The sequence below is a fragment of the Podarcis erhardii genome (assembly GCF_964252035.2).
Source record: "Podarcis erhardii genome assembly, chromosome: 17".
Taxonomy (NCBI): Eukaryota; Metazoa; Chordata; class Lepidosauria; order Squamata; family Lacertidae; genus Podarcis; species Podarcis erhardii.
This window is the reverse complement of record NC_138515.1, coordinates 35,344,472-35,358,709: the sequence shown is the minus strand read 5'-3', so window position 1 is coordinate 35,358,709 and position 14,238 is coordinate 35,344,472. Positions and strand designations below refer to the sequence as shown.

Here is a 14,238-nt window from a genome sequence, read left to right as displayed (position 1 = left end):
TGTATTTTGGGACTTGGTATTACTATTATTCTTAATGATCCTGGGTATTAGGGCCATGCGAATTATCAGAACAATCAAATACATAATTGCATTGTTTGGTCTGACATTTATTTGAGGTTCAAATCAACACACACAACTGCCATTCACCTTAGAAAACATGCCTCCAACTAAAACCTAAGTGATCATACAGTGACTACAAAGAAATCTTGAATGGTAATCCACATTTTATGTATTGTATTGCTGCCGTAGTCGAAACAAAATGAAAAAAATCCTTCAGGTAGCACCTTAAGAGGCCAACTAAGTTCGTTATTGGTATGAGCTTTTGTGTGCATGCACGCTTCTTCAGATACCATATCTTGCTGACTGACTGTATAAAGCGTAAGAGGTAATAAGAATTTTACAGAGAAGTGCCATAGGATGGCTAGGGAAGGATTGCCCATGCATTGACACCAGTAAAATCCCGCAACGAAAATGCTGCAGTGTTGAGTGCTTCTGTTCAGCCATTCCATTCTGCCACTCCATCATGTCCCACAGTCAGTTCACATTCTGCACAAAGTATGCTTAGACCTCAATGGTTTGAGGGCTTTTCCCCGCTTCATGGGAGGGGTTGGAGGGGACTAGACACAGATGTCAGATCCCAACTAAAATAAAAGCTTGGATTTCTACATTGATTTCTATGTGCAGTTCTCCCATAGACATTTAAAAATAGCTTCTTATTGTGGACCAGGAAATGACCTACCCAAACAATGAGACTGTTTTCTATAACCTTTATTTATTTAGAACCATCGAGCTAGAAAAGACCTCAAAGGTCATCTGGTCCAAATCCCTGCTGGTGCAGGAAAACCCATTGCTACAGCATACATCTTTGTGTTTCTTCCTTGACCCTCCTTTTCCAGTCATTCCATTTCCCTTCCCACCCATTTTTTCCTTCTCTATGGTCAATCGGCATTCCATGGGTACTGAGCAAGCACAAGACTCATTGGGCTGTTTTTTGGAGGGGGATACACAAGTACTCAATCTCAGCTAATGTGTTGGATTTCTTTATTTCATCTCTCTGAGCAGCTCTCAAACCCAGTTTTCAAATTTCCCTCACTCCTCAAGTCAGTCAGCATTCCATAGACATTGAGCATCTTCGGTCTTCATTAGATTGTTTTGGGAGGTGGAGAAGGGATGAGGGTTTTTTCTAAAGATTTGTTTATGCTTCTGCAAACCTTCGTTTCCCCAAATCTGTTCATACCTCCCTCTTCTGTGTTGTCATTTTGGCTATGTAAGCAACAGCAGTCAAAGAACAGAATTGTAACTAAAATATAGGATTATGCTTTGATCAGCCTAGTAGGTGACTGAGCAAGTGGGATGTTCCTCTCTTTAGAACTAAAGGCAAATACTGTATCAAAAGGTGGAGTAGTCCAATTTCACCTGAAGACAGAGCTAGATATATCCCAAGGCCCTCATATTATCTGGTGTCAAAAGTGATATAAAGTGTTACTCTTTTCTACCTCAAAAACCACTGATTTCTGCATGGGGTGAAATCAATTAGTAACAGCCAGATCCACAAAATCTGTTAGCCAATAGGTTTTAGCAGATTTAGACCCTCCAATGTAGCCTCAATTTGACTGTGCTTCCAAGTCTCTAGGTGCTTCCAAGTTCTTCTAGATAAAAGGCACTAAAAGAATAAAGAAATAACCTTAAACTCAGAGAGAGTCAAGCCCAGACTCACTAGGATGCTCAGCAATATACAAATCCCATTCTGCTTTAAATTAAAATAACACTAAGATTTGTGGTGCCCACTAATAACTGAATAACTTGATTAAACATTACAGTCCAGGTTATCACTTAGGTTAATCTTTTTAAAAATATATATGTTTGAAGAATGTCACAAATTAATTACATAGCAAATTTTAAAAAATATATATTAAAGCAAGTGTTAAAAAAATTGCATGTGGCAATTTAAAGAGGCATCCATCACAACCTGGGATGCTCAAACAGTTAAAAAATCTTCTTACTAATAGAACTATTAGTTTGTTGATCTGCTTACTAAGTATCATCAATGGGGGGGGCGGCATCAATGGATGGCATCTCTCTGCCACAAGGATGGGGAACCACTCCAGACTGGTGAACCAGATGGTTATTATCCCCGCCCCGCCCCCTCTGCACAGGCCAAGTTTGACAGGTAGCCCACCTGTCAATAACACGAGGTGACCTTTTTTGCCTGCTATTTTGCACAGCACTTTGAGCAGGGCTTCTGAAAATATGACAACTGGCTGATTGTTGGATCTTCCAAAACCCAATTCAAGGCACCACAGAAAATAGCACTTTAGAATTCTTCAGAAGCCATCCTGAGACTGCTAGCTTGCCCTGCACTGTGAAAGAGCCTTGGCAAGCACTGCCAGTGAGCTAATCAGTAATGCTGCAAGCACCCCTTCTGCCAAGCCCCGCCCTTACCTGCCCCAGACCTGACATCATACATGACATCAGGTTAGGGCAGGTGGACGTGACTTAGTTGAAATAGCCTGATGGGCAAAATGTGAAAGGCCTGCCAGGCATAATTAGACCCACAGGCCAAAGGTTTCCCACTACTGCTCTATCACAGAATTGCAGAACAAACAACCAGGGCAAGAATTATGGCAAGGAAGGTTAGACACCCCTGATCCCGATTTTTCCCTAGGAATGACTTATGTACAAACCCCAGCCTGCATTACTGTGATGAGATATACAGGGAACCTCACATTTGCCTTATGTATAGTTTTACCCAGAGAATTTTAATACAGCACTCTGAAATTTGAAACAATCTTGAAAATCAATATGTAACTTACGATGCAATCTAGGAGTTGGAAACCTGTGACCTTCCAGATGATGTTGGATTTTGTAAATCACTTAGAGGTTTTATTTATAACCAAGCAGTATATAAATTCTGTTAAGTACATTCCGATTCAAATCAGCCCCAGCCAGCATGGCTGTTGTCAGGGATGATGGGAGGTGTGGCTCAGTAACATTATGCAGGGTCACAAGTTCTCTATCTCTCTTAGATGTGTCAAATAGGGTTTACTTCTGACTAGACACATACAGTACAGGACTGACTGTTACTGTCATGTTGTTCTAGGATTCCAAATAAATAATATAGCAACTCTAAAAAACCAACATTACATCTCTGCAAACTGATTAATAATAGTTAAAAAAAATATGTGTAATTCTAAAATTTGTGGTCAACTAACATTTCTTCCAAGAATACCTCAAAACTGATCAAAGAATCACCCACAGAATTATAAATGAACACTTCCAAGTCTTAATATGCTGTGTTGTCACACAGTTAAAAGTTATGTGGTCAACAAAGCTTTGATGAATGGGCTGCAACCTCTCAATGCTTTTTACATGAGAATAAGTAAAACACAGGCAATGTGTCTAGTATTTCTGATAAATAAATAAGTTCTGTAACACCAAAAGTATATTATCTAAAGCACCCAACATGTGCCAATTATATTCTACATTTTTACAAGTACTACTGACACTCAAGGCATTAAATTAAGACTGTTTACAACTTGAACCCGTGGCCCAGGTCTTTGTAACTCATAACCAATCAAACAAAAAAACCAGGAGCCTGATAAACATGTTGTGCTTGTTGCATGGTCCTTCAAGAACTGCAGGGCTGTCAGGCACCTGGCAGTCTGGTGAGCTTTTTTTGGCTTGGTTCTGAAGGCCGCCTCCTCCTCCTCTCCAACATTCTTAAACATTTAATTGCTGTGACAAACATTTCAGAAATTAATGGATAAATATTCCATCAAATTTCTGCCAAACAATAATCCTTAATACAAGGCCATATTATTGCATGGTCAGATAAAATCCCAAGCCAGTGTTTTTAGGACTGCAGCCTTCGGGTTGGGGAGGGACTTTTTCAGGTCCATAAAAAGGTAGCCAGATTAGAGCCTTATTATAAAATCCATGTCCTACAATGGAGCTAACCACAAAGTCCTTTTAGATACAAGCTATATCCATAAATATGAGTTCTTTGAAAGCAGCTGGATTAAAACAAATTTGAAGTTCTATTTGTAGTAAGTTTTACAATACCACACACATTTTGATTTAAACGATTTGAGAACTGATAGTTCACCAGGAAGTTCCATTAGCTATAGGCATAAAGAACTCAATCCTTGTTCGGGTGTATGAAACAGGGGTGTATAAGATCAAATGGAACCACGGGCCTCGCCATTAGAAGGCACCCCTCATAAAAAAGGCCAAAAATATAAGAAAACCTGAAATAATATGAAGAGAGTCGATCCACATCCAATCACTTCTTAAAGGTTGTGTGAACCAAGTAAATCCATCCTTGACAAAAGCCACTATGCAGATCCGAAATATCACTACACAGAGGGATCTAGCCGAAGCACCGAGCAATTGTACTTTAGGTTGGGAGGAAATGCGGAGAATCCCAGGCTGGCTTTTTATTCTACACGGAGGGCGGAGGGTGGGGGTGGGGAGAGGAGGGAGGGAGGGAGGGAGCCCGGGGGAAAGAAAGGAAGGAAGGAAGGAAGGAAGGAAGGAAGGAAGGAAGGAAGAAAGAAAGAGCTGCCTCGGCAAGAGCCGCCACCAGGCCTCGTCCGGCTCGGGCACTCGGGGCGAGGCAGCGCCATGAGGGACCGGGAGGAATCCGCGGAGAGACGCGATTGGTACCAATCAATACTCACGGCTAACTTTCATGCTGCCAAAGGCCGAGGGCTGCTGCACCGGCTTGCAGCTTTCCGCAAAGGAGGTGGTTCTCGGCCGCCCGGACATGGTGCCTCGCCTGGCCTCGCCGGATCAGCTCCCCTCTCCTCCTCCTCCTCCTCAGGTGCCGAAAGGGAAGGGGCAAGGCGGCGGCGGGCGGGCGGGCGGGCAGATCCAGGCTCTCCCGCTCCCGCCCCCCTTCAAAATACCAATAGGGGGGGCTCCCCCTCAAAAAGACCGTCTCTTCTCTCCCCCCCCCCTTATCGCCAGGGGGCCGCCATCCTCTGCCTGCCTTCCTTCCCGGCGGCGGCGGCGGCCCAACCCTGCCCGAGCCAGTCGCCGCCCCCCGAGGGCCAGCGAGAAGAGGAGCCGGCCTTGCTCCGGGGCGCCGCTCCTCCCGTCCTTCCTCGGCGGAAAGTCAGTCACATGAGGCGGCGGCGGCGGCGGCGGAGGGAAAAAAGAGGCGCCCCCCCCTTCCTCCTCCTCCTCCTCCTTCTCTCCGGGAGACGCGGGGGAAAGGGCGGACTCTTCCTGGCGGAGGAATACGAGAGGCCGAGAAGGAGAAGAAGAAGAAGAAGAAGCTGCGGCGCGCGGTCCCCGAAGGAGAGGCGGCGGCGGCGGCGGCGGCGGCGGCGTCGTGTGAGGAGCTGCTCCGGGCTGCCTTTCTCCTCCTCCTCCTCAGCGCGGAGACGGGCCGGGCCTGGCGCTGCTTCTCCTCATAGCGCCCACCAGGCGGGCGAGCGGCGGCCGGAGGGGCGGCGGAGGAGGCGGGCGCTGCAGTGCGGCGGGCGGGCCAGGGCGGAGGCGAGGGCGGCGGGGCGGGCCATGGCGGCGGCGGCGCTGCTGCTCCTCCCGGCCCGGCCGGCCCAGGCGTCGGGTCGCGCTCGGCGCCGCCTTTCCGCCCGAGCTCCTTTGTCCGCTGCGCGCTGTGGGGCCGTGGCGGTTCCTCCTTCGCTATTTGCTTCCGTACTCTCGGGGCTGCTAGGGCTGGCCGCGCTTACGCAGCCTTCCTAAGTGCCCTTCGAGAATGCCGAAACGAGCGTCCCGTTCCGAAAGGCGCCGCTGCGCTTTCTTCCATACTACACCAAAAAAGGGGGAGGAGGGAGGGGAAGCAGCCTGCTCACGCTTACGCAACCCGGCTAAGTGTGCTCCGTGAATGCCAAACCGAAGGGCCGAAGCTGGCGAGACCCGAGAGGATTCGGGCCGCCAATCCTCGAGAGCGGCCGCCGAATGCCCTCCCTCCTGGCACTACCTCGCCACCAATGAGCGACGGCGAAAGGAAACTTCCTCCGCTCCGCCGGTGCGGCCAATCACATACGGGGTACGAAAAGAACCCAAGGGTGTACCCGTCCCTTCCCTTTCGGGATCCAATAGGAAGCCGGTGTCCCTAAATTGTCGCGGCGGCAGAGCCAATGAGACGACAGGATGTTTCCCACGACAGTGGGACGGGCCCGGAGACCGTCTGATGCAAAATGGGTGGGGCCTCAGGCCAGCGCGGCTCCACCCTGCGCAGCTGCTTCAGCGCAGAAGAAGGGAAAAGAAAAAGCCTCACCCGGCTTGGGCGGAGACTTGGCTTGGGCTGGATTCAGATTGGCTCTTCGCGCCTGAAGTGCTCTTTTGTGATTGGGCGGCCGCGCTGAGGCGGTCTGGGAAGACCAACCAGCTTCCTTTCCGGCCCGCTGTGCGCCTCTGACGCGCGCTCCGAATGGGCGCGGCCTGGCCTTTCTCTCTGGCCTGGCTCCCCTCTGAGGCGCCGCAGTCTCTTTCTTCGGCGAGGCGGGTTGGGCCGCAAAGGACAGCGGCCTCCCGGGCGGGAGCCGAGGGGCGGCTGGGAGCTTCCTTCGCCCTCGGCTCCTCCTCATCCGAAGATCTCAGGGCGGCTGACGGCAAAAGAAAAACACAAAATACACAAGAGAACAAAAAACAAACCCAGAACCACCTTTCCCACACAAGCACACTTAAAAGGCCATACAGTGGTACCTCAGGTTCCAGACGCTTCAGGTTACAGACTCCGCCTACCCAGAAATAGTACCTCAGGTTCAGAACTTTGCTTCAGGATCAGAACAGAAATCGCACGGCGGCATCAGGAGGCCCCATGAGCTAAAGTGGTGCTTCAGGTTAAGAACACTTTCAGGTGAAGAACAGACCTCCGGAACGAATTAAGTTCTTAACCCGAGGTGCCACTGTATTATGTTAATCCGGGCCGGCCCTCCCATGAGGCGGAGTGAGGCACTTGCCTCTGACAGATGCTGAGGTGGTGGGAGAGACCTGCCCTGTACCCCCGGTGCTAGTCTGCTGCCCTCACACCTGGAAAATGCTGTCCTTTTGAGGCATCTAATCATAAGCCTGCATTTTTATCAAAGCTTCTATATATTTCAATCAAGGCTTGTATTTAAAAATGAGCTTAAAAAAAAAAAGGATTTTCAAATGTTTCATGCCAGGCAAAAGACCAGCTGCCTAAAAGAACCTTGGCAAGATGTTTTTCCTCCTAAGACAAGAAGGGCCCCATTGATTTATAGTAGAAAAACAATTCTCAAAGTCATAAAAAGGGAGAATTACATATGCTGCCCCAAGGCTGAGAAAACACCATTAGGAATGGGGAAAGATAATACTAATGTGCCTCCCAGTAAAATGAGCCAGATCTTCTTTCTAAGGTTAAAAGGCCAGGAGCAATGGGGAGAAACATTTAGCTGGAAAGAGAACATCTTTGGGGGAAGTCTTTTTCTAAAGCTGTTTCTTAAACTAAGAGAGTTAAAAAAGGTTAAAATGTGTTAAATGTTGGAAAGGCAACTGGCTTGGCAGAAGAAGCAGCTTCTTCCTATTTTATTTTGAGGCTGGAGAGGAGGGGGAAAGGGGGAGGTGCAAACTGAAGAGGCTTCTTTTAAAAGCTGTGTTTTATTGAGTTCCTTCCTTTTTACTTTGAAAAGCTTTATTCTTTTAAGAGGCTACCTATGATAAATGTATGAAATATATTAGCTTAAATATATTGGCTTAAATGTAATTATGCAAAGGATTTAAGGAATGCTAGATTCTTATTTCATATGGTTGTAAGAGTTGTATTTATCCTGAAATTAAGTCAGCCACCAGCCCCCCACCCTGCCAGACAGAAGACGCCATCTAAGCAGTCTTGATATATAGTTGTCAGGCATTTTGTTTAGAAACATTAAATGAAGGAAATCTTTCAATGTTGATGTGAAACTCAAGATCCTTGACATCTGTTGAACATAAAATGTAAGATTAAACCATTTGTTTTAGAAGGCAATAGGGCAAGAAGGGCAAGAGGTGAGCTGGTAATTAAGATTCCATGTAAGATATATTATTACTTATTTGTCATTTATATATAGCTCTTTGTCTCCCATATAAGGGCAAGGAAATGGGTGTATCTTTTGTGGGTGTATCTTTTGTGATTGGCTCTAGCAAACAGCCAATAGGAATTTCAACCAGGCTGATTGGACAGAGGCAGCCACAGGAGGAGCAAAGGGGGCTGGATTAAGGGAATATAAGTGCTGGCCAGAATGGCAGGAGGCCAGGCCAGAGCTTGGTAACCATGTACCACTGAGCCTCTTATTTATTTGTCTGACAAATAAATTACTATTTTAATTTCTCTATTGCTGCGTTGAATATTTCATTCCAGCTAAGCGTTAACCACAAGCAGGGTGCTACATTTTATGGTGCCCTGTGACTCGGATAAGTGGTCTGCTGGAACGCAGCCCCTTCGCCCTACTGGGCAGGGTACAAGAGAGAGGACAACTGCTTACCCAAAGCGCGCACTGGTAATTTTTTCCAGGGGGAACGCAGAAGACTCGTCTGTCTGATACCCTGCTCACTGGCGGCGACGGACCGGGGGAAACAGGGAACCAACCAAGGGTAAGTGCACAAAGGGATTTTTGGCCCTCCAATTAATTAGGAGGAAGAGAAGTCTTGATCAAACTTCTGCGTCTCAGTAAGGGGAAACTGAGTACGCTAGGTGGTTGGGTACATCAGATGGTGATCTGGTGTAGGGAAAGGGAAGGATTGGGAGGTAGAGTGTGGTGAAGTATCCAGCGCATTGTATGTGTGAGAAAGTACAGAGCAATCTGTAGCTGACCCGAGTGTGGAGTGGGCAGTACTTCGATTCCTAGTGAGGCGACTCCATCTAGGCAAGGAAACCCACGAAGCGCGTCTGTGAGTGACTGAGTGGATACTTCACAGGGCCATACAATGGGAGTTGGGGGTTCAAAGGGGGAAAATACACCTCTTGAGTGTATGTTAAATAATTTTAAGAAAGCCTTCTCAGGGGCATATGGAGTCAAAATGACGCCAGAGCGCTTGAGAACGTTATGTGAACTAGAATGGCCAAAACAAATTACTGGATGGCCATCCCAGGGAACCTTTGATATAAATTTAGTAAGCAAACTTTGGACTGATATCGCCAAAGAAACTGGAGGGTGCCCAGAACAATTTCCATATATAGATTCCTGGCTGAGCACATTAAATAAAAATCCTCCATGGATAAGGGAATGCAAAGTCAAACGATGCAAATTATTGGCTGTAAAAGCCGAAGCTAGGAAAGGAATCTTGCCAAATAAACTCAAACCCATTTTTGAGGGGCCAGAGGAAGAGGTGCTTCCACCTCCACCCTATGCTCCACATCGAAGGGAGCTTAATCCAAACACTCCACCAGTTGTAACCACAAGGCAAGAAACTGGAATGAATAATGGGAGTGGAGTCACAGAGCTTGATTCCTTGATAGATTATGATAAATATCTTCAGGAGGCATTGGAGTTCTATAATAAAGCCCAAGCAGAAGTGGTTATTCCACCTGTGACTCCTAATAGACCTCCATCTACAGTCTCCTTTAGTGGAACAACTGATTGCCCACCCCAAACCCCTGTACATCCAAGTCCCAGAGAAATGTTACAGAAGTTACAGGGAGACCTTGCTCGGTCAGCAAGCAATACAGCCAGGCGTATAAAGCTGCTAAAAGAACGCCTTGCGACAGATACCATCCCCTATGATTTGAGGCCCCTAGAGCAAAGTGAAGAGAAAGATCACGTAGTAGCCCCTCTTAGAAGAGTATTTGATGCACTTGAGGAGCCTGCGCTGGTTAATGGGCAACCCGGACCACGGCCACCTCGAACTTCGACCCTGCAATATATTCCATTCACAACTACAGATCTGATGAATTGGAAAACACACACCCCATCTTTTGCAGAAAAACCTCAGGCTATGATGGACTTGGTGACTTCAATAGTAAATACTCATAGCCCTACTTGGACAGATTGTCGCCAGCTCCTAAATACTCTGTTCACCACTGAGGAAAGGAGAGACATAATTGAAAAGGCACAGATATATTTGCGTGAGCAGGCCAGAGCGGGAAATATTTATAATATTGACCGTCATCTCCAAGATAACTTTCCCTTGGAAGATCCTAATTGGGATCCAAACAATGCAATTCACCTGGCCAGACTCACCACCTACCGCCAGACACTTGTGCAAGGTATCCGCAGGGCATGCCAGAAGCCCACTAATATGTCTAAAGTCTCAGAAGTAGAACAAAAACCAAATGAGAGTCCGGGAGACTTTTTAGAGAGGCTGCAAGAAGCCTATCGTATATGGACTCCTTTTGACCCTGAAGCCCCTGAAAACAGCAGAATGATTACTGCTACATTTGTGGCCCAGTGCGCTTCTGACATTCGTAAGAAAATTCAGAAATCAGAAGGATGGGAAGGGATGCTGATGAGCCAAATTATGGCCATTGCACGCCGAGTTTATCGGAATAGGGATGAGGCTGAGAAACAAGAGAAGAAGAAGTGGCAGAAGGAAAAGATGGTAATGCTAGCCACAGCAGTGAAGCAAGACCACCGCCCCTTAAATGGAGGGCGAGGGCGAGGAAGGAATCCACCACTGGGAAGGAATCAATGTGCAAATTGCAAGAAGGAGGGTCATTGGAAGCGGGAGTGTCCTGAACCCCTGAGGTTGGAAGAAGTACGCCCAGGCCCAGGCCCAGGCCCAGGCTCCGGCCCAAGAAACCAGGGACGGGGACGGGGAATGATCCGAGATGGAAGATATCAGAGACCAGGACAGGGACGGAGTAGAGACAATTTCATTGGACTGGCAGAAGAGGATTTTACCCAAGACTAGGAACGACCGGACTCCATAAAGTTAGGCTTCCAGGAGCCCACGGTCACGATTCAATTAGGGAGCCATTTAATAGACTTTATGATTGATACTGGGGCTGAATACTCGGTACTCCCAGAACTATTGCAGAAAAAGGCATCTAAAAGTGTAGTCATTAAAAGTGCCACTGGACAGTCAGCCAAGAGGTCTTTCCTCCAACCTTTGGAATGCCAGATTGGGGGACATCGTTTAACCCATCAGTTTTTGTATATACCTGAGTGTCCAATACCTCTCTTAGGTAGAGATATGCTGTCCAAATTGCAGGCCCAAATCACTTTCACTCCTCGAGGTCCAGAAATGAAACTGCCATCAAAAGCAGCAGGAATAATTACCCTCTCAGTACCTAAGGAACAATCATGGCGCCTAATGTCAGCCTTGCAAGTCCAACCCACATTGGATACAGAATTAAACAAGCTCCTCCGAACTCTACAGGTGCCACCAGGAGTATGGGCTGAAAATAGCCCACCAGGAATGGCTAAGAATATAGCTCCAATTGTAGTAACCCTAAAACCTATGGCTACCCCTGTATCTGTAAAGCAATATCCCTTACCCCGGCGAGCAGCGGAGGGCATCCAGAAACATTTGGACCGCCTATTAAAATATGGTCTGCTTAAGCCTTGCCAATCAGAATGGAACACACCCCTTTTGCCTGTTCGAAAACCTGGGACAGATGAATACAGGCCAGTGCAGGACTTGAGGCTCGTAAACCAGGCTATCGAGACCTTGCACCCAAATGTACCAAACCCATATACCTTGCTGAGTTTGATCCCACCAGAAGCAACATTTTTTACTGTATTGGACTTGAAAGATGCATTCTTCTGTTGCCGGCTGGCACCACAGAGCCAACCTATATTTGCCTTCCAGTGGGAAGACCCTTTGACAGGAACAAAAGGCCAGCTAACCTGGACAAGATTGCCCCAAGGATTCAAAAATTCCCCAACTTTATTTGGCACTGCCTTGGCGAGGGATCTAACAAGTTACCCCTCAATACCGGGAGAAAAGGTGGTTCTGCAATATGTGGATGATCTTATACTAGCTGCAAAGGATTTTGATACCTGTAAAGAAGGGACAGAGGAACTGCTCCACTTGCTCTGGGAAGCTGGCTACCGAGTTTCCCAGAAAAAGGCACAGTTATGTTTAGAAAAGGTCAAATATTTGGGCTTTGACATCTCACACCAACAACGAGCATTGAGACCAGAGAGGAAAGAAGCTATTTGCCTTATCAAGGAACCTACCACAAGAAAACAACTTAGGGGATTCCTGGGAACAGCAGGGTTTTGTAGACTATGGATACCTGATTTCAGCAGTCTGGCCAAGCCCTTACATGAAAGCACTCGAGGTGCAGAAAAGGACCCATTCGTATGGGGACCTGAGCAGAAACAAGCCTTTTTAGTTATCAAACAGCGACTTATGGAGGCACCAGCCCTTGGATTGCCTAATTCGGAAAAACCCTTTCAGCTGTATGTACATGAACAGAATGGGATTGCAGCGGCAGTCCTGACCCAGAGATTAGGAAGTTGGAACCGTCCAGTAGCTTATTTGTCTAAACAATTGGACTCAGTAGCAAAAGGATGGCCTCCATGCCTAAGGGCAGTAGCGGCCACTGCGAGCCTTGTCAAAGAAGCTGATAAATTTACCTTCGGCCAGACGATGTATGTGAATGTACCTCATGCTGTTCTGACACTCATGGAATATAAGGGTAGTTATTGGCTAACGAACCCAAGGATGGCTAGATACCAAGGCCTATTGTGTGAAAATCCCAGGATTCATCTACGAGTAGTGAATATGCTCAATCCAGCGACTTTGCTGCCCCTACCAGAGGTAGATGATGAGGAATCACATGATTGTCTCCAAATAATGGATGAAGTTTATTCCAGTAGACCTGATCTGAAAGATGAGCCATTAAAAAATCCAGATGTTGTATATTATACTGATGGTAGCAGTTACCTGCATGAAGGTGCCAGACGAGCAGGATATGCTGTGGTCACCAATGAGGAAGTTGTGGAAGCTGAAGCTTTGCCTGCTGGCACCTCAGCACAAAAGGCTGAACTTATAGGTTTAACTAGAGCTCTGCAATTGGCAGCCGGATGTAAGGCAAACATCTATACTGATTCAAAATATGCCTTCTTAACCCTGCATGCACATGGAGCTCTATGGAAAGAAAGAGGTCTAATCGGAGCCCACGGGAAGGCTTTGAAATATGGACCTGAAGTAGAAATCCTGTTAGAAGCAGTATGGGCTCCAGAACAGATTGCTGTAATGCACTGCAAAGGTCATGGACGAGGAAGGGATCCAATAACCAGAGGAAATCATGCTGCTGACAAAGCAGCCCGAGAGGCAGCCCAAAAGCCTGTGGGAGGATTTATAGCAGCCCTCATACCAGAGGTAGTTCCAGAAGAAGTTAAACCTCACTATACCCCAGAAGAGAGGAAGTGGGCTGAACAGGAAGGAGCGGTTGTGAGGGACGGTTGGATGATCCTGCCGGACAATAGGATTTATGTACCTCATCATCTAGCAGGCACAATTGTAAGAAATTATCATGAATCTACTCACCTTGGCGGTACTGCAACTAGAGAGAGTCTCAGTCGGAAGTTGTATATTATTAATCTATCACAATTAGCAACTTGCATTTCACAGAAATGTGTTCTTTGTGCTAAAAACAATCCCAGGCAGGGACCGGTACAACCTCCTGGAATTCAGCATGTGGGATACGTCCCCATGGAAAGCCTAATTGTGGACTTCACAGAGCTGGTCCCTTCTAAGGGATTCAAGTATCTCCTTGTGTTTGTAGATACTCTTACCGGATGGGTTGAAGCTTTTCCCACCCGAACTGAAAAGGCACGAGAGGTAACTAAAAGACTCCTCACTGAATTGATCCCAAGGTTTGGATTACCTAGATGCATTGGAAGTGATAATGGGCCAGCGTTCATTGATCAAGTAGTACAAGATGTATGTCGAGTCCTACAAGTAAAATGGAGACTGCATACAGCATATAGGCCTCAGAGTTCAGGGAAAACTGAAAGAATGAATCGGACTCTGAAAACCCAATTGGCAAAATTAACCCAGGAAACGGGATTGGGATGGGTAGATGTGTTACCCATAACACTGTTTCGTGTTCGGTGTGCACCCACAAAAAGACTTAAGTTGTCACCTTTTGAGCTCCTGTATGGGAGACCGCCCTCCTTTGTTCAGGATATTCCAGCTGACCTTAAACAAATAGGAGATCATGTGACACAGGAACAAGTGCAATCTCTCTCCCGTGTTTTTGTTTCTCTTAACAGGTGGGCCCTCGAGCGCACGCCGTGCAGCATTGCCGAGCCGATTCATCAGTTCCAGGCTGGCGATAGCGTATGGGTGAAAGAGTGGAAACGTGATCCACTT

General features: G+C 47.0%; 1 protein-coding gene across 2 annotated transcripts in view; it reads right to left on the bottom strand.

Moving 5' to 3' along the window:
• The window catches only part of GSK3B (glycogen synthase kinase 3 beta), a 62,911-nt gene extending 58,080 nt beyond the window's left edge, over window positions 1-4,831 (bottom strand). Inside the window, exon 1 of one of the 2 annotated variants that reach the window (XM_081845353.1) lies at window positions 4,680-4,831. In XM_081845353.1, coding sequence (XP_081701479.1) covers window positions 4,680-4,767 — 88 coding nt within the window. In that variant the 5' untranslated portion in view covers window positions 4,768-4,831. The remainder of the gene's footprint in view (window positions 1-4,679) is intronic. The other variant, XM_081845354.1, reaches the window with a different exon arrangement.
• Window positions 4,832-14,238: the final 9,407 nt, after the last annotated feature.